The 23,453-nt window shown below is 53.6% G+C and overlaps 5 protein-coding genes across 5 annotated transcripts; 3 read left to right on the top strand and 2 right to left on the bottom strand.

The window, feature by feature from the left end:
• Window positions 1-3,031: 3,031 nt before the first annotated feature.
• On the top strand, window positions 3,032-6,004 carry J4E90_000801 (uncharacterized protein; the record flags this gene model as incomplete). The annotated part of the gene is given in 2 exon segments (XM_051430396.1): window positions 3,032-3,040; window positions 3,056-6,004. The coding sequence occupies 2 exon segments, from the start codon at window positions 3,032-3,034 to the stop codon at window positions 6,002-6,004; spliced, it is 2,958 nt and encodes a 985-aa protein (XP_051295883.1).
• A 635-nt stretch (window positions 6,005-6,639) lies between these two features.
• J4E90_000802 (uncharacterized protein) lies at window positions 6,640-7,623 on the bottom strand (the record flags this gene model as incomplete). Its single annotated transcript, XM_051430397.1, has 1 exon — window positions 6,640-7,623. One exon carries the CDS (start codon window positions 7,621-7,623, stop codon window positions 6,640-6,642), a length of 984 nt encoding a protein of 327 aa, XP_051295884.1.
• A 1,685-nt stretch (window positions 7,624-9,308) lies between these two features.
• Window positions 9,309-10,893, bottom strand: J4E90_000803 (uncharacterized protein; the record flags this gene model as incomplete). Its single annotated transcript, XM_051430398.1, has 3 exons — window positions 9,309-10,465; window positions 10,519-10,815; window positions 10,866-10,893. 3 exons carry the CDS (start codon window positions 10,891-10,893, stop codon window positions 9,309-9,311), a joined length of 1,482 nt encoding a protein of 493 aa, XP_051295885.1.
• A 9,412-nt stretch (window positions 10,894-20,305) lies between these two features.
• J4E90_000804 (uncharacterized protein) lies at window positions 20,306-21,507 on the top strand (the record flags this gene model as incomplete). Its single annotated transcript, XM_051430399.1, has 3 exons — window positions 20,306-20,550; window positions 20,604-21,010; window positions 21,068-21,507. 3 exons carry the CDS (start codon window positions 20,306-20,308, stop codon window positions 21,505-21,507), a joined length of 1,092 nt encoding a protein of 363 aa, XP_051295886.1.
• An 890-nt stretch (window positions 21,508-22,397) lies between these two features.
• J4E90_000805 (uncharacterized protein) lies at window positions 22,398-23,219 on the top strand (the record flags this gene model as incomplete). The annotated part of the gene is made up of 2 exons (XM_051430400.1): window positions 22,398-22,599; window positions 22,666-23,219. The coding sequence occupies 2 exons, from the start codon at window positions 22,398-22,400 to the stop codon at window positions 23,217-23,219; spliced, it is 756 nt and encodes a 251-aa protein (XP_051295887.1).
• Between the last annotated feature and the right edge of the window lie 234 nt (window positions 23,220-23,453).

A 23,453-nucleotide genomic window follows, 5' to 3' on the forward strand; every position in this document is an offset into this window, starting at 1 on the left:
ACTATACTTTGGGGCCAAGGCGTTTGGGTATATAGGAATGTGTCTCGCAGGACTCGGATCTTGGATGCTTAGAAGGTATCTATGTACGCTGAATCTCTTCATTTTCTGACCTCCTCAATCACCAGCCTCTCAACGTTCTTCGAAAACTTCCACTAGATCACATCGTCGGCTTGGGCTCGAGAAAGAGTCAGAACAGATGCTTGGTTTCCTCCTTCCTTCGTTATTCGCTTGTCAGTATTCGCATGCGGCGGTGGAGATGCCTATGTCTACATCGATCTCATCTTCGGGAACGACTTCATCTACATCTTCGCCCAGCAACATGGAGGAACAGACAAATTCACCACACCAGCGTCGATCAAGATGGCTCTACCGCTCACTTCTCACCACCATAGCAGAGTGGGCGCGAGCACCGTCGTCACACTCATCTCCTACTGCTGTACACACCCAACATTACGGAAAGGAAGAGGCGCAAGCGGACGTTATGAAGGATAAGGTGCTAGCAACAGAAGATGAGATGGCTGGAAACCATAATTCAGTGGGTATAACCCATAGATGAATGCCGCCGGTGTATATCGCTGACTTGATGAACCCAGTGGAACGAAGTGACTGACAGTAAGAGGGATTTGCAGGCGAGCTTTACGCATGCGCGATCACTAGAAGAAGGACGCTGATATTCGGCGCCATGCCATCAGGATGTGTCGGTGTTATCCATCTTCCTATTTGTAGCGCTTTGCCCTCGTTTAGAAACAGTACATCAGACTTCCTCCCTGAACCCCTTCGTCTTAAGTCCTTCCTTTCCTTCACCGCTAGAACAATAACTTTGGCGGCCTGGCTAGTCCTCATGCAACCGCAGCCTTCGATACATCTTCTCGATAACGCATTTTTGACCGATTTGACAAGCACTAATTGCTTCATATTGCCAAGGGACAATAACACTTGTGTCGCATTTGCTGCATACACGCTATTGAATCTTATCGAATGAGAATATCCCAAGAATTATGTATACTTTCACGTTCAATTTGTTTAGAGGATATTCGAAATGCGAGACGAGTTTCGTGCCATAGAGACGTGAACGGATGATTGACATGGCATGCAATCGTCGTTGGAGGCAATGAGCCGTCCATAATCGGTACCAGAGTAGCAGGACGTGTTTTCGGTAGACAAGTAACAACGCCCTCAGCCCTCAATCGTCATCTTCCTCCAATGAATGCCGCATTTCGACTCATAGCTTCTTATGTTGTCGTATTCCTTGTGTGTCCGTCATGGATGGCGCTAGGATCTTGTCCCATGCCTGCGGTGGTACCAACACAGCTCCTACAGACGCTCCTGCCTTCAATCTTTCCTCAGACGATATTTGTTTTTCCTTGCCGACTTCAAAATCTTCGATATTGAGCCTAAGGCGGATGCGCCATTATTTATAATCACAAAAACGAATGAGACGTCGGAGGACGGTGGTTGAGAATCGACGCCGGCGCAACTCGGTTCGGGCAAGAATGGTGCTGTCTAAGAAGCGCTACTTGCCGCCAGAATCTATTGCTGCGATTGCATTGTTAGTGGCGCATTGATGTTTGTTGACATGTGCAGTCGCCTGCTTGTTTGGTAGGAACCGGAACGGGTGACGCGACTGGTGCAGGTGCAGGACACGGTGCGGAGCCGGAGGACACAAGGCGGATGAAGTTGGTTATCGTTTGGGCGCAACAGCCAGACTCCGCGTCGACGACATATAGATAGCAGGCGGCGACGGTGGACCCCAGCCGTTGATGACGTTTGGGGTGGCGAAGCAATGCAGCATGTTTCATCGCGTTCCAGGCGGGGCCCTTATCGTTGTTTATTCGCTTCAGCGCATGCGTGCGCCTGCCCCGACCAGCCGCTCGCGCTCGCGCCTTCCGTGCCAGCACCGCGCACCCAGACACAGCACGCCATGCTGATGCGACTCAAGAGACGTGGAATGAAGCACAGAAGAACGTTGGGCCTACATGTCCTCGCAGCCTTGGGACCTGGCACGGCGCTCGGCCCTCCGAACTTGATCTGCGCGCGACGCAGTCTGACCAGCGCCATCTGCATCGGGCCTGGCGCGCCTGCAGGCTTCGTGCCGGCCGCGCTCTCATTCGCCGGCCGCGTTAGCCTGCCTCCAGGATTCCGCCGCTTTCTCTCGTCACATCCATTGCCCAAACCACCAGGCCGTGACATGTGTTTGCATTTTCATCGTCCTCTTAATGCTGCCCCAGTGGCCATCTCGCATGTCCCAGCCACGGGATATCTGTCTAGGCGGCGCCTCTGCTCGGGCGTCGACATGGCCCCTCGCGCCACGAATTTGATCTCGCACTTGCTGTAACCCCTCGTTCACTAATTACATCTAGCGTTCACTCCTGGCCATGTCCTTGGTGGTGCACGGGCCTCGCAAGCTAAGCCCTTCTCGCTCGCGAGAGTTGGGGCCATTCATTCTCAGGACATTCGCACGCTCGATTCTCCACTGCCGTTCTGACTCCCCAACCGCCTGATGCCGTCGTTGCCCTGCCGTCGCCATCTGGAGTACTAACCGCACAGTCGCACCGACTGTCGACGCCCTCGCCTCTCGTTGTGCGCGCGCCGCTTCCTTTGTGACAGCACGCCTCAGCCAACTCCTCCCTCCGAAGCCGCCTCGAGCCCTCCACCCTCACCACCCTGCCTCGCCTGCCGGCGCATCGCTCCAACTCGAACACACGCAGTCTCAATACCCTCTCTTCATGATAGGCTTTCGATTCCACGCCCATAGTGACGTTCCTGAGCCCCCATCGCCCTCCTGCTCCCTATCCGCACACGCTGCGCTCCGACACGCAACCCTCTTCCCCTTAGCCACACCCTCTGTGTAGCTCGACCATTCGTCACAAAGCCCGGCACTCCGTTGACGGCGGTCACTTGATCCGTCTCGAGTCGCCGTCGCTCGCCCTGCTCTCTCTCGTCGCGCGTTGGGCGTCATGCGATCCCACGAACACAGAGCCTGAGCACCCACTACATGACACCACACACAAGCGAGCGTCATTGCCAGATTATGACAGACGTCTCGTCGGTTCAGGCGTATGCTGATCATCAGCCGGCTCCTCTCGCCCTCTACGCTGGCCCACCACCACCCACCTTCGCGACCGCCTCGCCTCCACTCGAACCCACCGTTGAGGACGAAGAGTCATCCACGATAAAATGCATCTGCGGATACTCAGATGACGACGGCAACACAGTCTTGTGCGAGAAGTGCGATACGTGGCAGCACATCGTGTGTTACTACGAGTCTGCCCAACACGTCCCCGACGTACACGAATGCGCCGACTGCCTTCCCAGAGCTATCGACGCAAAAAGCGCTTCCGAGAAGCAACGCATCCGAAGGGAAGTACACAGCATCGGCGAGCGCAAGGGCAGACCGAAAGCCTCCGCCAAGAACCCCAAGAAGCGAACCAAGGACACCCATGGCCCTGGACAACCCAATGGATGGCCAGTGCAAACCAATGGGGACCTGCACTATACCCCCGACCGCAAAAGTGGCAGCCCACGAGATCAGCCACCGCCAAATAAGCGTCCAAAGACAAACCATCGTCCATCGGGTTCCGTAGGCGTCGTTAGTCAAGCGCCAGCTCTCGTGCCAACATCACGGAAACGAGGCGCTTCAGTCATGCTCAATGGCCACAGTCCCATGAAGTCACCCACTAACCCAGAGGCTTCTACCGAGGACTACTCAACCGAGTTCATACATCTCTATCGGCAACCAGAACCACCCTCCGCTGAGTCCAACTCTTACACCCGAATCGATGTCGCAAACGATATTGCCATGTGGCTACAAGACCCCGAAGCATTGGCCGAAGCAAGCGGAGGCAAGAAGCCACAGGACATCTTCTCACGCATTGATATGACCATCCAGGAACTCGAAACGACAACTGCGCCAGAGATTGTGAAACAGACAGATGTCGACTCGGGTGTACTAGCGCATGGTCTGCACCCACAATGGCACTTCATTACCGCCGAAACTCCGGTACCAGATGGTGGCTATGTTGGAGAGCTCAAAGGTCTCATCGGTCGAAAGGCAGATTACTACTCCGATGCTTCCAACAGATGGGACTTGCTGCGACACCCTGAACCCTTCGTCTTCTTCCCACCCCATCTGCCAATATACATCGACACACGGCGAGAAGGCAACATCCTCCGATACGCCCGGAGAAGTTGCAACCCCAACATGTCTATGAAGATCTTGATTGACTCCAGTAACGACTACCACTTCTCCTTCCTAGCGACGCGCGAGATCAGCCCCGGCGAGGAACTCACAGTCGGCTGGGATATCGATTCCGAGGTAAAGAAACAGCTTCTCAGGGTCGTAACCAACGGTGCCAAAGAAGGGTTTAGGAGGATACAACCGTGGGTGTCTTGTGTCTTGGCAAACTTTGGAGGTTGCGCTTGCGATACATCCAGCGGCAACGAGTGCCTCTTGGAACGCGCTCGTCGCAATACGATTACAGAGCCGGCTACACTGAAGACCAAGGGCAAGAAGGTCAAAAAGTCACAGATCTCTCCAATGAGTACAGGCCACGCAACCAACAGCCGTGCTGGTAGCGAAACAGTCAACCGTGAGGCTGTCGATGAAGACCAAATGGACGCTCGCTCTACGTCTGGCTCACACAAATCCAGCAGTCGTGACATCACACCAGCAACCCACTTCTCATTGGAAGGCGACAAACTTTCCGAGCGGGAAAAGAGAAAGATCCAACACCAAGAACTCCTGTTTCAGAAGCTTGATCACGATGAGCACAAAGGCAAAAGGAAACGGACGAGTGCTGGATCGAACCTGAACACGCCGAGCATCTCTTCTTCGGTAAGACGCTTATCCACCTACTCGCTTCCCCCTGCTAATGCAGATACACAGAGACGACTCGGACACCCCGAACCTTCGCCGTCGGCACGGCACCGCGAACACAGTCACGGTGTAGCACGTAAAACGTCAGGCAGCTCTACAAAGACGAATGGCCGTCCTCCACCCCGTCCGAAGCCAATCTATGTCGATGCGTCGACGCAAACGATCGAAGACAATAACGCAAAATCCCATATTTGCATCAAGCCACGCCAAATGAAACCACCACTTTCATTCAAGCGTAAGCTTTTGCAGCAAGCGCAAGAAGACAAGTTGCAGCGGGAGCGAATGCGGTCCACGTCCGTTAAAGTGGAGGCCAAATCACCAGCTTTGAAGGACGTATCGTCGAACAAGCCGTCGCCGCTGCCCCCATCTCCACCGCTCGAGGAGCCCACAGCGATGGACATTTCTACCGACCCCGTACCCGATACAAGACACAAAGAGCTCACACCAGCAAAGGAGCCTACACCGCAGCCTACGGTCGACGTGGAGATGACCGAACCCGAGGACACAAGCCCCAAGGCCTCCGACCCAAAACAAGAGGAAGCACCTGAGGTGACTGCACCAGAGCCTCCCAAGGAAGCTCCACAGCCATCGATACAGCCACCCGATCCTCCGTGGTCAGCTTCGACGCCAGCTGAACCATCGCCCAAGTCCATCACCGGTCTCACACCAAAGACTGCAGACCTACACGTCGAAATGCCCTCGAAGCTTGATTTTGGCAACACTAGCAGCAACCGCGCCGTTACACCTGGATCGACTTCGTCTGTTCTCAACGAGAGCGCAGTCGCGCAATCACCAGGCATCTCAATCATTGCATCGCCTTTCTCGCCTGCCGTTAACAACGCCGTCAAGCCTGCGCCGGCACGCAAGAAGCTCAGTCTAAGCGACTACACCAACCGCAACCGAAAAACCAAGCTGGCGCAAACGCAGTCGACTGGCTCGAACGCTACACCTCCATTGGCCCAATCGCAATCAACCAGCTCACCCACGTTATCGACGGCTAGCCTGCCAAATACTAACTCACCACCACCCAAGGCTGTCGAACCGATCCTCCCACCAGTTGCCGAGGAGGCTAAGCCGTCTGAGGTATCCGTCGCGCCTACTATGACGACTACCTCCACTTCGACATGAGCGCTATGATTCACGATACCTTTGCTCCTTTTCAGAACCATCTTGCGGGCCGCCGGGCGACCCGTGGTTCTTCGATTCTACCTTTTGGAGTGTAACAACATGTAATGATTACAAGTCAAACGATCCTTTGTTTTCTCACTTTTCCCTATCTATCTTTCTTCTTTCTTATCTTTTACTTCCAACGACTTGAAGTGTTCGGTCGGGTTTACTATACATTGATTTGATGGGGATTTTCAAAAAAGCGGGATACTTCCAACGGGCTTTCTACTACATGCAAACACACATTACCTATCTACGTACGGAAGGATCTGGCGTGGCATTGGTTGGCTCTCGCGCTGGGCATCTAAGAAACGAGGAACATGAGAGTCGAGAAGACGGGCAGCCCCGTCCTCCTCTACCGTGCGGGTTGGAGATTAGTAGCGAAGCCATGTCCTCTACTGCTGAGCGTCTGTGTTTAGCTGAGACGAAATGAAAACAAGAACTCAAATCAATATACTCTGAGGTTCGCCCTCGTATCAAGCGCCACTGTGTAAAAGAAGAGGCTGTGTTCATAGTCTAACCAATACCAGGCAAAGAAGAAAAAGAAAAAGGCAGAAGTACAACCGGCAGCATAAGAACATAACCACTCATGCCCTCTAAGCCCCTCCACTGCCAACAGCCTTCTCCCCAACCTCCTCCCACTTCGCTGCCACCATTCTCACCGGCGTGACATTCCCCGCCAAAGCCCTTCCGTCCATCTCTACAGGGCTTGTCCCCATGCCATTAATATGTTTGGGATCGGGCCTGTACACCGTTTCGTAGTAACTTGGTATCGTCTCGTCAAGGACGCGAGGTGGTGGTGGTGGTGATGCATAACGATGAAGGGAAGGAGCCGGAGATATAACGTCAGTGTCACCGGCAACGTTCGAGTTGGGGTTGTAGTCGTGATTATCGTGGTGAAGGTCGTTTGGAGGACTGCGCATGCAATCTCCTAAGGGTGAGAGTTCGTATGGTCTGCCTACGGAGCGGTGGGCGAGTGCATCGTGGATGTTGAGTGGGGATTGCTGTGGGATGGGAGGTAACGTATGCATGCGGTGCTCGACGAGTGCGTTGATGTCGTATTTATACTGATGGGGATGGTACTGCTGTGTCGGTAGCGGTGGCGGTGAATGCGAAGGAGGGGGCTGTGGCATGTAGTAAGATGGTGCTGCCGATTTGTAGGGTTGGTTGTAGTTGTACTGTGGATAGGCGGGATCTGCCATGGGCGACGATAGCATAGATCTCTGCGGGTATTGATGATAAAAGTCACCTCCGTTGCCGGCCATGGCAGTAGAACGGTTGGGACCTCTTTCCACCATGGCTGGTGGACCCCTGTTATTTGGATCTAGACGGGGAGCTCCAGCTACTTCTGCTTTTTGGTCGACTTCGTCTTTCAGGCTCTTTGTGCGGCACCAAAAGAAGTACAGGAGGGCCACGATGACGAAAACAGAGACGCCTGCGATGGAGATGCCTGCGATAGCGCCCGCTGAAAGATCAATTTGGGTGTCGTTGTTCGTGAGGCCAGCACCGGGTGTCTTGTGAGTACTCTCCGGTGGGAAGGGCTCGCCAGGGTTAAGCATGTAACTGCTGTCAAGCGCCATTTTGTGTCTAAATAACGGTGTACTGAGTCAGTGTATGTCTCACATGCAGTGCGTACCGATAAACCTACTGTTGATCGATGCTCGTCGTGGCATTCGGATTGATAACGCCCACCATGCCATAGCCTATGCAAGACCCTGGTGCTGAGCAGTAGAAAAAAATGGGATCAGTGTTTTTGATCTCGATGCTGTAGGTGGGTGGGAAATCAAGGACAGTGTCGACGGGCTCGAAACCGCTGAAGAAACCAGTTTTACCCTCCCCTGTCATTTCGTATGGGATGCATGGGTAGCCGTATTCTGCGCGGACAACACTGTGATTTAGTGGATAGAAGGCGAACTCTATTATCTTTAGCAAGTTAGTATTTCCTCATCTGTTGATATGTGTACGGAGGCCCGATCGAGATGACGAATGAAACTTCTACTTACATCACCTACACTCGCATTTGTCGACTCGGGTCTGAATTTGTGATCCGCTAGACCGACTGAAATAGTGTGTGTCTGCGCAGCTGCAGAGCTCGTCGAGGTTGACGCGCTTGCTGTGCTCAACGAGGCTGTAGGACTGTCACTGCTGAGGCCATCGTTGCCTTGCGCTAGACATATCGAAGGGAGAAGGCTGAACAGCAAAGACAAGATGGAGAGTACAGAAACTCGGGACAACATCATCAGTGCTGCGATCGTCAAGATAGCAGTATGAAATCTGAGAATGGTTCCGTACGTGCAGAGAGGACGACGGAAGCTTCAAGAGAAAAGAGGACCGTGGGGCTGACGAAGACGAAGATACCAGAGTGAAAATCAATATTCAAAGACGCAAAACGCCAACCTATCATGGCAGGGGCGCTGCAAACAAGGGATCGTAAACAGACCAAGCGGCCAAATTGGCGAAAAGAACAGCACAGGATGAGACATGTACGCCATAATCATGGTGGTACGTTTCTGTGGCTGTGGCGTAGACATGAGATTGCTATTCGCTGAAAGGCGGCTAGAAGTCGGCCTCAAGGGATGCTACGACAAAGAGTTGTGTCTTTTGCAAGGGTTCGGTGACCTCATGTGATGATCGCAAGGGCGACAAAGGTCAACAAAGCTCATCTGTCTTGTATCTCATCTAGCTATGCATCTGGGAATGTGGCCACCGTACAATCTGCTTGTGAAACGGACCAGGCATATGCTTTTGCATGTGCCCACTCGGACGCGTAATTTGAAGTTTGGCAATGGCTCAGGATGCGACTGCCCCGCCGCGTCGTAAGACCAAGGACTACGTGCATGTAAGCAGAACAACATCCACTCATAGTCAATGGCACAACTCGAGGCGTTCATTCCCCCATCAGTAAAGGATGACGGTACGCGTTCCTTACTCGCACGACATGTAAGAGAAAAAGACCCAGAACGGAAAGGCACGTGAAGGTATTGAGTTTTTTTAACTGCTATACACATCTGGGATACAAGGAGAGGAGAGGTCCAAAAAATCGTACCATATGGTGATAACATAGCCCAATATGGCTTGGTATATTCCGCGCTGTTCGCTCGCATTAAATCATAAGCTGTCTACATCGTCCATCATCAAAGTCGTATGCTGTGGCAGCCTAGAGTCATCGAGAAGGTCGCGCTCGTCATTGTCGCTAACGACACCGCGTCGCACGCGACCTACTCTGTGTTGGATTGGCCAGATGCAAAAGTGCAAAACTGAGCTCTCAGCGGAGGCCCGGGTCGCCAAAACCGAATGGATCGTTGCTCGAGGAGCTATTGGACCCCGAAACATAGCCCGATGGTGCCGCAGATGCTTGTTTGCCAAACCCAGGGTCTGGCAAAGGATTCCAGACCGGGAAGCCCTCAGGCGGCTGACTCTCCCCTAGTGGCTTACCGCGAGCATAGTCCACGAGACTGCCGTTGATGCCAGTAAGTGCCCAAGCAAAGACGGCGACATCGCGAATGCTCTGCATGAAGTTGTTCTGGAATTCCATAGACGGCCCCGCCTGCACCATGGCCGGGTGCCGAGCGCCAAGAGGGTATTGGGGCATTTGCTGCGGAGCAGGATGGAACACGGGCTGTGTTGCCCATGGCGCGGCGTAGATACCGTTGTATTGCTGTGCTGTCTGGGCCACCGGCATGGTGTCTGGCAACATTGGGCGGGCACGACGTAGACACACAACCAAGCCATCTGAGGTGCAGGATATGACAGCCTCAAGTTCGATGGGATCGTCGCGGATCTCGGAACGAGGCGAGCTCACGGACGATAACGACGAGCGGGCAGCGGATCCACCGAACATGGCTTGGTGGGTATTGTTGGGGTCATTGTTCCCGCCAGAGTTGGTGCGCGACGCAGACCGCTCTTCACTGTTCTCCGTGGTGCGGTTTGAGTCTGACGGATGTCTTGTGCCGTTGGACGTGGAATGGCCGTCAAGGTCCACTCCGCCTTCAGATTCGTCGTCGGAGCCCGTAACATCCGTCATGATGTCATCTTCGCTCTCAGACGAGGAAGCTTCAGGCGCATCGTCCTGGCGCGGGTCCCGGAAGAAAAAGCGCATGTATGCAATGGAATCGTTGCCTTTGGCTGACTCGAGACAGCGGACTGCATCTTCAAGACAATTGGGAGCAATGCAGTAATAGAAGCTGCGTCCCTTCATAGCCTCTCCGGAGATGCCAATGATTTGCTCGATTCCACTGGTTGCGTACATGACGGTCAGGGTACGCGTGAACCTGTTGAGGAACAAGGCAGCTCGCGGCTCATGGGTCTGATCATCGGGGCCGAGGTCAAACTTGCTGGACAGGTGAGACAACATGTGGTAGCGCGGGTCCTTTGGCGACGAGGCGAATAGCTTGCGCACTATAGGAGCATCGACTGCGCGTTCTGATTGGCTGGAATCAGCATGACGCAGGGCCCAAACGGGTTAAAAGACTTACTTTGGCTCTGCATGCCATGTCTGTAGATGCTGGTGCAGCAAACGAGGACATCGTAGACGACGGAGAAGCAGCATTCACAACCGACCCATTCGCCCTGGCGGTTCTTCAGGCGGCAGTAGGACAAGACAGCAGCCTTATCCAGTCTTACGCCGCGGCTGTGGTGGGCCCTGGCCAGAGGGAGTTCCTCTGGATGAAAAAATTGCCACACGGACCGATTGACTACCTCGTCAGGCGTGTGACCGAGGATGTCGACAATGGAGTCGGAAGAGTACAATATGTGGGCGTCATCGGAGAGGTCTGTCTTGGGTGAGAATTGGCAGGCAGAAGGCAGGGTCGACGTGACAAACCGTGAATGGTGATGAAGGTGGTATCCATGGTAGCAAGAACGGGGGTGGTGGTCGTTCCTGCTCTACCGCACGCGCCCTGGTCTGTCGAATCTAATAACTCGGTCTGGGACGGGCGGTGGAAATAAGAGCAAGTCGGGCAGTCGAGGCGAGGGACGACAGGCGGGTCAAATAGGCAGGGTCCAGGTGGCACAGAGGCGCACAGGTGCGGGTAAGGTGTCTAGAGGCCGTTCAGGCGGTGCGACCAGAGCACGGGGTGGGATGGGATGGGATGGGATGCAGATGGCAGGTCGAAACGTATACGAGTCAGGAGCTATGATGTAATGGGCGATCACGAAGCAGCAGGCGCCCCTCACCCGCGACAGGGCAGGCGCGGGCAGCAGCGAGGAAATATATGAGAAAGGTCGCGGACTTGGGCTGCCGGAAGGGGCTAGCAGCGAGCAGTTGGGTCGGGTGCATAAATAAATCAGCGGAGAAGGAGCGGAAGCGTGACGACGGCCAGAATGGCGGGACCGGAGGGGCGCCAACGGGCTCAGCAGCGTCTGTGTCGGCAGGCGGGCCAAAGAGCGGGCGCAGCGAGTAAGTAAGAGGACGGTTGCGACAGGTGGATGTAGTGGAGGATGCGACAGGCGGCGTGGCATGCAAGAGAGGTGCAGAAAGTGAGCTGACGAACTGCTCACCCTTGCCACGCCCAAGGATCGACGCGAGACGTGTGCGCAACGGCGGTTAGCAGCTCGTCGGCAGCGGCGCGGGGCACCGGCAGTCGCCCTGCACCTCTGGTCGAAGGAGTGCGCATCAGGCCACTCGGGTCAGGACTCAGGACTGCCTCGAGTCGTGCCTCCGCGCGTTGCAGTTGCACACGCCGGGTGTGCTGAAAGCCCAACTGTCAATCCATGCGACTGGCCTTGGCGCGCCCGACGTCGATGATGCATATCCATATCCATTCCATGGCCGCCCAGGTGCCTGCATGCAAACTTTAGCCTAGCGCCACCAGAACAACCACGGCCAGCCTGCGAACTGCGAGCGGATGCCCCTCCGCCAGCGCTCTGGCAAACCTACCGTGCCTACCCAGGCGATTGCCGCTGCCCACAGCATCGCCCGGCCTGCGCGTCTCCTGCCTTGGTCGTCCCTGCCTTGGTCGCCCGGCACTGGGTCTAGCGGCGCGTGGTACGGACCTGTTACTTGTCATCCCAAGCCCTCAACCGAACAACATCATCGACGATCCTCCCCAAACTACGCCACAAGCCACATGCAACACCCTCGCTGCCTCTTTCCACTGCTTCGCCGTCTCCGCCTGCGGGCCCCCGCCTGATTGGCGGCACCACCTCCGTCCGCCTGCTGCTCGCCGCATGTCTCTCTTTCACCTGTTTGCTGCAAGTGATAGCTTAATTTCCATGACACTAAAAGCCCTGTCCCTCGCCCTCGCTTCTTTCTAACCCCCGATTGGCACACACAACCTTGCACTTACCTTGCACTTGGGCTACCTCACGAGACCCGCGCCCTGCATATCAGCCATTACGGCTGTGCTTTCCGAGCTTTCCCATGGTATGCACGCCAAGATGGACTGCAACTTTGAACTGCCTTCGCTGAGGGCCACTTTGAGACTAGGCGTAACCCATGCCTCTCGTCCTGCGCGTAGCCACCACTAACTCCTCGACAGGCCCCAACCAAGTCTAGGCTGAGCTCTAGTGAGTCAGGAAGCATGCGCGTCAGCCGTCACTCCATGCAATACTCATCACGTTGCAGCTCAGTTCTACGACGTAGACTTCTATCCCTATACCGCTCCCGGCCAAGTCCCTGTTTTTGCCGTGTGCGGAGGTCCATTTGTATGTATCACGCTGTGTGCAGTCTGCCGTCTACTGATTGGCCAAGACCATCATATGTCGGTGTAAACTTGACAGCAACGGCACCGTCGAGATCCTGCGGTGGTTTGAAGATGACGAGACCACTACTGAACACGGCACGTCCGACGATAAAGTAGGCACGTACCCTCTGTGCGCGACCTGTCTAACCATCACCAGGTCAACTACAACAGTATCGTATGGTCTCAGGCTGAAAATGGCGACCCGCTCGTCTGCGTCACAGGAGACTCTCGCATCAAGGTCTTGAATGTCCAGACCGGGGAGCTCACAGCAGTACGGGCCATATCACTGATTGTATTGCATCCACTGACATTGCACCCAGACGCTGATAGGCCATGGCGATGTATGGATATCATCTGTCGCTTGCGGCGAGCTGCCTTCCTAACATCCTACAGTCCGTCAACGATCTCGCCATATCGCCGATAGACCCGACCATTCTCGCCTCCGTGAGCATTGACCATAGTCTCCGAATATGGAGCCTCCACCCCGACCACGAAAAGCAGCCCCTCGCAGCCATCTGTTACGGGCAAGGCCATAAGGACCAGGTGCTTACCATTGTGTGTGACCTGCAAATATGCCCAATTAATATACTGATATTGGCAGGCATACCACCCGAAAGGCTGGTACATCCTAACAGCGGGTATGGATACCAGGATCAATTTGGTAGGATGCACTACCCCGGCCTACTGACTGCTTGACAATGCTCTGACAAGTCCAGTGGGCAGTACCCGAAGACCTCAAGGAACACGCTGGTACCGACAAGCCGGCCATAGTGCACTATCCGCACTTTTCCACTACCGAGATACACACTGACTTCATCGACTGGTAATGATCCCCATTTGAAACCGACCTACAGTTACTTACTTCATGCAGTGTCCAATGGTATGGTGACTTGATCCTCAGTCATGCGTGTCGCGAGAACAAGATTATACTTTGGGGTATCGATCGATTCAATTCCAATCGGTCTACGCCTCCTGCGCCAGTCCCCACATCGAGCGCGGTCCATAGTAGAACCCCTGTCACAATTCCAGCGAACTCGACCTCAAGTACACGGTCGGCATGGGGCGGACGCTTCCAGAGACTTCTGCAATTCGACTTGCCGCACACGAACCAGTTCTACATTCGCTTCTCCATCTTTCACGAGCTTGGCCGCCATCCGATTTTGGTTGCGGGCAACGAGAGAAGCAAGACCTTCTTTTGGGACTTACAGCGCCTAGAGAAATCGGGTACCGGAGAAGATGACTCCGAGACTTCGAAAGGCTTACCGCTCAGCCTACCTAGACACGTGCGCGAAGGAAGCTCGGCATCTACTGCCTCATCTGCTATTAGTACAGGCTCGGGTAATACCAAGACCAAACAGAAGCGGCAGAATGAGCAGCCTCACGATCGAGGCATATCCGACCCCTTTCGCTCGATCAAAGCACACAAGATTGTCGAGACTCCAAAGTACAAAGCCTTCGCGTTCCGTCACTTCTCCTGGAGTCGTGATGGCCAATGGTGCGTCGGCGCCGGTGACTGTGGGACTATCAATATATTCAGCCGTTGGGATTCCCTTCCTCCAATCGATACAGACAGGGAAATACCTACACAGGAGGGTGACGGCCCACAGATCAGTCAGTCCAACCGCACATCAACATCAGCCGCGCGCACGGACGATGTCGGACTCAGCACGAGCATTAACTGACATAGTACGAGCAGACAAAGACATGATCACGGACTCGCTGGACGGCCTATGTGAGGCACATGCACTCCGGCAGCAGATGGCCGCGGATCAAGGGGAACCTTTTGACGAAGACCTGCGACCTCTTCTCGATGAATATGTGTCTAGCTTGCCAAGTCACGAGAGGGATTTCGCACGTTCAATATGCGAACGGTGATTCAGATTGGGATGCAAACGGCTCCGTACGTGTGGATAGCTGTAAATGCGGTCTATGAGACAACCACGAATATTCGAACGCGATCGTTCAACTAACTAGTAGGCACGGTCTCAGCTGTTGTGACTCACGATAACGGCAGCATACGTAGAGAAGACGATTAATCTATTGTCATTGAGTGACAAGAGCTAGTTCACAATAACGAATGTGCGTTTCGGGGATGACAATAGGAAAGAAGTGGAGACGAAATGCTGGTGAGAGTAAGATCACAATAGGGTCGCAGGCAGCCAACCACGTTTTAGTGGTTCGTCACTCCAACAATACCAAACAAAAATAACCCATCATAAATACTGTCCCCCTTCTCAAGTATCCTTCCATCTCTAACACTATCTCCCAAATATTGCACCGTCTACCAACTCCATCACAACGTACCAAAACCTTTCGTACAATACCGACCACACCTCCCAGCGCTATCACAGAAAAGAGATACCATCACGTACAATTTTCGGCAAGCCACTACGCCCAGGCAGCTTGAAATTAATCATGCACGCTTGCAACACGCCAAACTCCCCCGACTCCGCATCTTCCACCATGTCGACTCCCACCACCGCGTCTCCAGACCACGTCGCGGCCACTCCATCAACAATCGCAGAGCCCGTACCGCGCGAGAACTCCGTTCTCTGTGGGCACATAGGCTGCACGCGTAGCTTTCCAAGGGATTCAAACATAGCTGCAGGTCACAACGGCGATTACCTCTGTGCTCTACACTGGCTCGATTTGTTCGATGCGTGCCATGAGTTCTACAATGACTGGTGGAACTATGGTAATGTCCAACGGGGAGCCTCTCCAAACTACACCCCTCAAGGATGAGTGCGAAATCAAGGTGGAGAGGAAGAGAGCAGGAGACCAGCGACGCGGTTCGAGGGGCCCGCACAAAACCTCATCAGCAACAGCCACACCCGCCACGCTCATTATCAGTCTACTGCTGCGACGAGTACTTGCCATGGTCATGGAGAACTCGGAAATCCAGACATAAAGAACCCCCTCAATTCCCACACTGCCGCGAGTGCGCAGCGCCTCCTCATCAGCACATCGGTGAGCGCAGAAACCCCCCACGCAAGCCAGCCCGAAAAAGGGTCCGCAATGTACGCAGCGCTTGCCGCAAACGCGACCAAAGATACGGCACAGCGGCAGCCCGCGCCAAAATCAATCCCGGTAGCCCTGCCGGAGAAAGAAACAAAAACACAGGAACGCGTCGGCCTTGCGCAGGGGCAGCAAGGCTTGCCGGGCATGTATTGTTTGGTACTACTTGCTTTTTTCGCAACACGTGGGCGCTACCGATATGTTTTATTTGCACTACACCATACTGCGCTTGCTTCAAGGCAACCATGCATCGTCTTTTTTGTTTTCGAAGGACGTACAGTACTCATATCGAGGGAAGCTGCAGGACAGCCATGGACGACCAGGCGAGCGAACAAAGCGACAAGTAGCCCGAAAACACGGAGTACAGTCTGTTTGCTCGCCCATACCACGAGCAGGGGCTTTGTCTGCGTCGAGACTTCAAGCGACGAACAAAGGAGGCAAGACAGTAGGAGAGAGAGGGAGATGGTGTCTTTGAAACACGTTTGTCTCTTAGGAACTCTACGATAAGGACGTTGCCATATACAAAAACGAAAAAAATACATTGTACTGAGTCGGAAGATGATCAGTCCGAAGTAGCAGACATGTCTTCTCCATCATCTGTATCGTCATCATTATCATCAGCAGCAGAACTGAATATCGCATGTACATGCGAGGAGTGTACAAGTTTCCTCCGTCCAATCTTCCCTTCGGACTCACACTACCCGCGAGATTTCTCACAGTTCATCTTTCCACCCGCTTCTACCTCTCAGGAGCCGCCGTCGATATGGATTGACAAGCTATCGTTGGCAGCATACGACATGCAGACCGCCAGCCCAACTTCAGGATCGCAAACCTCCGATAATACCGGTCACCGCAAGCGACGCAGCCTCGCTATTTCCACAGAAGGTCCCGGGACCGACATACGCAGTGCTTTTCCAAAGACACCGGGGATCTTGCGCTGCTCGAATATCCATTGCAGCATCCGTCTTCCTATCAGCTCGGGGCTGGCTGCTACAAAAAGGTTTCCTGAAGGTCCACTGTGCTCAGAGCACGAGGAGCAGGCGGTTCGAAAAGGATTGGATGTGGTTCCCCTCGAGAGCGTTCTCATGTTGGACCAAGTCTGTGGAAGCAACTACGGGAACAAAGTTAGTCGGTCGGGCTTGGGTAGCAGGAGTAATAGTTCAGCTTCCTGGAGCAGCCTGGCTTCTTGGGAAGACGACGATGCGGAGTTTGAGTGGGGTGCAAAGGCATTCGATTCGAAGCTTTGCTGGTGATTTGCAGTTATCATCGCTGTCGCTATTAAGCAATGGGAAATTTTTGGCATCGATTGTGTCGCTGGCATGGCGGAGGTCGTCAGTGACTCGTCGTATGTGAGTTGTTGGCGAGCTATCGCAGCACTGTAGGATGGCGATGGTACTAGAGTTTGGAATCGCGCACGCAGAATCTGCTTTGCCATGGAAGGATTATCGAGCTTTGCCTCGTTTTAAGGAGATTGCAGGTGGTGTTATTAGCAGTGAAATCGAATAGCAAAGAAGATTAGTTTTCTCAAAAGAAGTATGCACACCATACCATATGGCGTGAAAAGCGAAATAACAAGTTGGATGAATGAATGGATCCGCACTTTCCCAACGAAAGCTGGTATATAGCATGAGCTGAAGCTGCCCCGAGTACGGAGTGTTTCATCGACATAAGCCACATTGATGTCTTGAGCACCTGAACTTCGCATTCATGTATCAAACGAGATAGTCGAACTCGTCGTATACATCGTATTGGGTCTCACCACCCATCTCATGCATCCACTGTATGTGTTCGGCGACCATTTCGTCGAACAAATAATCCGGGAGTGAGTCTTCAAGCCATGCTTGCTGCATTGACGCATCGCAAAGGTAAAGGTGCCGATATAGCTCCAGTTCATAGGCCTCGTCTTCATCCTCATCGGGCGCCATGATCCAGCCATCGCCTACTCCGGTCGCAGCCAGCTCATCCCTCTCGTGAGTTAGCGCTGTGATCCAGACATCTTCGCTCTCGAAATAGGATCTAGAGTTCTTGCCGTGGCCATAGCGGCGATCTGTCTGGGCATGGCGATAAGGCTGCCTGGCGTATTGTGGGGGAGCTGAAAGAGAGCCACCCAAACGGGTGTGGAAGGAGCGGTGTGCGGCTGTGCTGCTGCGAGTCGCAGAAACGCCTAGCCCATCGATTGCGATTCGTTCCCCTGGAAAATCTGGAACAAACGAAAATGTGGAAATGTGACCCGAAAAGGTCCCGAGACGCTGGTTTGCTGAGTCAGTTTCGCTTATCCATAGATCGTATTCGTCGTCATTGTGGTCAAACTCAATATCAAACAACTCAAATCGGCAGAGGGGGCATGTTCGCTTGGTTTGCATCCACTCCGCAATGCAAGCGTCACCAAAAACATGCCCACAAGGTAGCTGGAGCGGCACCTCGGCATATTCGTCTCTGGTAGACGTGTAGTAAGGGTCTAAACATATGCAACACCGCTGTGGCTCGTCTGGGCCCACTCTCACCGGTGCATACGCTTGACGTCTTTCTTGGTGTCTGTGGCTGGGCATGTCTGAGTAGGAAGCTGGGGTCCAATAAGGCTGGCTGATTCATGAGGTTTCCACTTGGCGTGAACGCGATCGTCTGGTACCAGCCTAGAGGTACCAGAGGAACAAAGGCGGGGGTGAAGTAAGACCCTAACGCCGGTCATTGTACATGAAGCTTCGCGTTCCATACCAGACATTCTCTAGAGGACGAGTACCATGGTACACTGTGCGGAGCACAACGTGCCGCACTTTCCGATCGAACGTCTCTTAGTCAATTGCGAACAGTGCTCTTCCTTTACTGGCATGTGTCATTGTAAGGCCATTGTTTGAGACCAGCCTCGCATCAGTGATCTCGGCAGTTACACGTGGACATTTGCTCGCTTCTGAGCCTCCACAAAAGACTAGCATCATGCAAGTGACGCTGCTTGGTTGTGCATGCATGACAGCCAGCATCGGCTTCACCGTCGACTTCATCCTCGCTGTTTTGCTGTTGTGGAGTAGCTCCGCATCTCAGCTCGCCTCTGGAAAAAGCCATCGCGACAGGCTTTAGGGTCTAGTCGGACATTTTGCGTCGTGGGCGCGGCGTCTAGATCCGCGGAGTAATGCGTGCCAAGTCTGTAGAACACGCCGCGCTGGGCGAGGACTTGTGTCGGATTTAATTCAGGATACCGAAGAAACGTCTTCAGGGTAATGGCATTGTTAGAACTCATGTGGGGTGGCTAATGTCTCCGACTGCAAGGTTGGCAGCTAAGCTCTGATGTTTCCATGGTTCTGAAAATCCGCGAGCCAGTTAGTTTGTTTAAGCGGAGCCGGCAGCAATTTGGAAACGCGGTATCGGTAACAGGTCCTGTCGATGACCCAAACTGGCAGGTCAAATGACTAGGAAGATAGCGTTTGCCATGGAGAAGGGCTGTGAATTCTGTGCACTAACGGGGGTGAGCACAGCAGACCAATATTGACAGCTCCACGCCAGCCTCGTGGCGTGGCAGGCGTGGGCTCACCGGCCGTTTTTGGGTTCGACGCCTTGCCAGAAACGCCGCAATTGGCATCCGCATACTGGGGCATTATCAGTGTGCCGAATATAGCGCATCTTAGCGTAGGTGGTGAAGGTTTGGTAAACACTATACTCCCCTCGACATTGACAGGCGTCAATGTCGCCGACCGACTCTCTGGAATGATATCGATGAACGACTCATAGGAAGACAGAGCTGTCGTCATGTAAGGGTGTTGTTGAGGATTTCTCGAAACTGCAGAAGCCAGCGTGCTAGCGTTATCGAGAGTGGGGCCCGCTTGGCCGCTCTGGTCGCGCTAGCCAATCTTGCTGTTGGTGGTGCGGGAACGGTGCCTGAATGCCAACACGTTTGTGGAAATTGGCTTGATCTATCTCCCGTCTCATCCAGACTTCGCTAAAGGAGATCAGCACGACGACGCAACTGACAAGGGGCCCGCTCGTGCGTCAAGCTTTAGCCTCAGGCGCTCTCCCGTCACTATTTCGGGTTGTTTATGGACACCCGGCACTCTTCCTGGGCTCTTCGGTGGACGCGATCTATGCGGCGCTTCACCACACTTGTGGCTTGCGATCGTATCACTTCTCAATAACATCCCTCGCTCCACCCATGCTTACTGTGATACGGTGCTTTTCGGACACGACGAGGCTACAAGCCACCAGACAGCGGCGTACGGCTGGAACTTGCATCGTGGTACCAAAACGTCCATTCTGGTCCATGAGAGTCGACACGCTCGCGATTCTGGGCCCGATGTGGTCAAGTTCTCGAGCCTCACCACAACGCGCCCAGCTGGATACGTTCCGCCAAGCGCTATCGAGCGGCGTTAGCAACAACAGCGGCTTGCAACTAACAATACAGGTCTCGGCTAAATCATGCCCCATGTATTCCATGATGATGTCCTGGCAATGTATAAGTAAGACGTCTCTGCTCGTCGATTGAAGATCCTCATCCACAGCAGCACTCAGCAAGCTTCACTGGCATCTCATCAGCACTATCCTTCTCGATCACCATCTCCTCCAACCAACCTTCAACATGCGTAACGTTCTTCTCGCTACTTCCGCCCTCAGTGGCCTAGCTGCTGCCCTACCCCAGATGATCAACATCGAGGCTGCTTTGGCCGTCCCCACTCCCACCGTTCTTGGACCCAAGGCCGAGGAGACTGCTGAGCTTCCAGTGTCTTACAACCAAGCTGCCGCTGCCGCGTCTGCTGCTGCAGTAGTTGCTACAAGTGGTGCAGAGCTCAAGAAGCGTGATGCCTGCCAGGCCCAGCCTGCTGGGTACGTTATTGTGCTGAACACCTTTACTGGAGAGTGACTGACAATCGACACAGTGCCGGTGCTGAGTATGTTCCTGGACAGGGCACCGTTGATGAATACCTGAACAAAGAGAACTCTCTCCGGAAAGCTGCCCAAACCGCAGGCACTCCCGACGGTTACACCAAGGCCTTTACCGATCTTGCCGGGTCCACCGAACAGATTGGCTACTTGACCTACAAGACTCTCGACACTTACAGCCCCGATGAGTGTGCCGCCTTCTGCAACAGCGAGAAGTACTGCCTTGGTTTCAACCTCTTCTTCGAGCGCGACCCCAGCGTCGACCCCGGTGAGGGATGCAGTGACCCAGCGCCCGTCACAAACATCAAGTGCTCAATCTACGGATACCCCGTGGCGGAGGCATCGGCCACCAACCAGGGCCAGTACCGTGGTGACTTCCACGTTGTTATTACTGGCAGCAACGGTAAGCTTTCTAACCCTGGCTCATCGCCCTGGGTACTCCTTACTAACATATACTCAGGTTACTCCAAGGCAGGTAAAGGAGTCTGCAAGCCCGCACCTACCGTCGAGGGCTTCAACGCTCCCGACAACCTCCCCGCTGCCATCAACGCTCCCTTGACCAAGAAGGACGGCAAGGACTACGACACCTACAACGGAATGCGTCTCTTCAACACCAACCCCTACGACCCCAGCCTGTGCGCTGCAGCTTGCGAGTCGCAGACCCAGTTCGACAAGCAGCACCTTGCTGACGCCAACGGCGAATACAAGCCTTGCAACTTCTTCACCTCTTACATCTTGACTAAGAACGGTGTTCCTCTCGGTACTTACTGCGCACTTTACACTCAGTACTGGGATTCCAGCTATGCCGTCAACACTGGCTACTACTACGGCGATGATGAATACTCCGTCATCTGCGCTGCTTCTTACACCGATAGCACACCTGACTCTGGAAAGAACTAGGCGTAAGCTCATGCGGCTTCTTGTTAGGGGATAAGGCAAGTATGTCATGATCTGTCGGGGGATAGAATGTCTTGAGCTTGTTTATCGTTCGCTTAATGTTCTAATCTAATCGCTATGCCAACATATCTGCTTTCGTGCTTGCTTCGGCATCTGAACGAATTCTTTGTCACTGTTTTGACAACTCCATGTGCTGATCTTTAATGCAAAACAGCTTGGTGCGATTTAGCATACTGCTTGACACTCAAATTCCTGTCTACCTAGGTACTTCCAGCCGTGCCGGAGCAACTCAGCAGACACTAAAAACCACAGGGAATACTTGATGTTCCTTGCTTAATAATCCTGGTCATCGCTGTGGCGAAGGTTTCCGGGTTCTCAGGCCCTTTCCGCCCGGCACTAGTTTCTGACATCGTGCATGTCAGAACGTCAGAATGCACGACCACTCCGCAACTCTTTTCCGAACTTGTCAAGCCGTGATGTACAGCTTTCTCCACATGTACGATGATGACAATTCATGAGATTGTAAAGCAGTTGCAATACCTGCACTGAATTCTGGCTAGTGCGTGGCTTTCGGCAGCCATCCTCTTAAATCGCGGTAGGGTGCAGGATCAGCGGCAACTCAGATGCCGAACAATAACTAGATTGTTAGTGAAAGGATGGTATAGTGGAAGTATATAAAGAGATGCGCCGCTGAAGAGGAAATATGTCAACCAGCCCTCGATCAACTTCGACTCTCAGCATCCACACGCACGCAGCACGAAAGCTTACAATCACTCACTGATATCTCATTCCGACATCCATCTCTCTCCCACATTGTTCTATCAGTATAGTTTGAGAACATGTCCTCAAAAGACAGCGTCGTCATTGTTCCGGGCAGTTTTTGCCCTACAAGCATGTACGACCCTCTCGTAATGCCACTTCGTGCCAAAGGCTACGATATCCACGTTCTCGAACCACCCTGCTATCCTGCTGGCTACAAAGCCAACTCCGTTACTCAACCAAGCATGTATGACGACGCAGCTTACGTCAACGAGTTTGTGAGAAAGCTCGCAGACGGTGGAAAGGAAGTCATCCTACTTGCGCATAGCTATGGTGGTAAGTCCTAGATCCTTCACACCTTTTCTGATAGATGAAGGAATGACTAATGCTAATATCATCTAGGTTGCCCAGCAACCGAGGGTATCAAAGACGTAACGAAGAAAGAGCGAGAGCATCAGGGCAGGACTGGTGGTGTAGTACGCCTTGCGTATCTCACGGCCGCCGTACCACGTGTCGGCGAATCCTGCGGTCAGGCCCTTGCACGCGAAGAGAGTGCCCCAATCGAGGTTGATGCAAACGGATGGGTAACTCAGTCCGATCCTGCAGCTACAGCGTCACTTTGCTTCAACAACCTCACGCTGGAAGACGGCATCTCGTACGTTGCCAAGTTTGGCAAGCATCACGGTGCTTGTTTCGGTGACGTACTTACCCACGCTGGCTACAAAGATGTTCCTGTGTCTTGGTTCTTCGCAGAAGAGGACCTTGTTGTTGTGCCAAAGGTACAACAGACTGCCATCGATGTTATCGAGGGAAGTTGGGTCGGTACAGAGAGGGATGGGATGAAGGTGGATGTTACCAAGGTCGCCTGCGACCACTTTCCCCTCGTTCTTGATGAGAAGAGAGAGCAAGTGAGTGTTTGGATTGAGGGCCTTGTCGAGAAAGGAGGCCGCGAATAGCTACGCGTGGTGAGCCTTTACCGCAGTGGAAATGAATAAGTTCCAATGCTTGGGCAACTGGCTTCTGGATATGTCAATCGGATGTGCTTGTACGGTGTATATATAGCATAGCATATCATCTCAAAGCGAGTTCTTGCCCCATATTCCTCTCTATCAATGACCTCTTCTGAATGCCACAGACGGGCGCATCAAGGTGCTGAGACGGTGACTCAAACATCTAGTCCCAATCTCCAT

This window comes from Alternaria incomplexa, assembly GCF_024043165.1.
Source record: "Alternaria incomplexa strain BMP 0042 chromosome Unknown scaffold_1, whole genome shotgun sequence".
Classification (NCBI taxonomy): Eukaryota; Fungi; Ascomycota; class Dothideomycetes; order Pleosporales; family Pleosporaceae; genus Alternaria; species Alternaria incomplexa.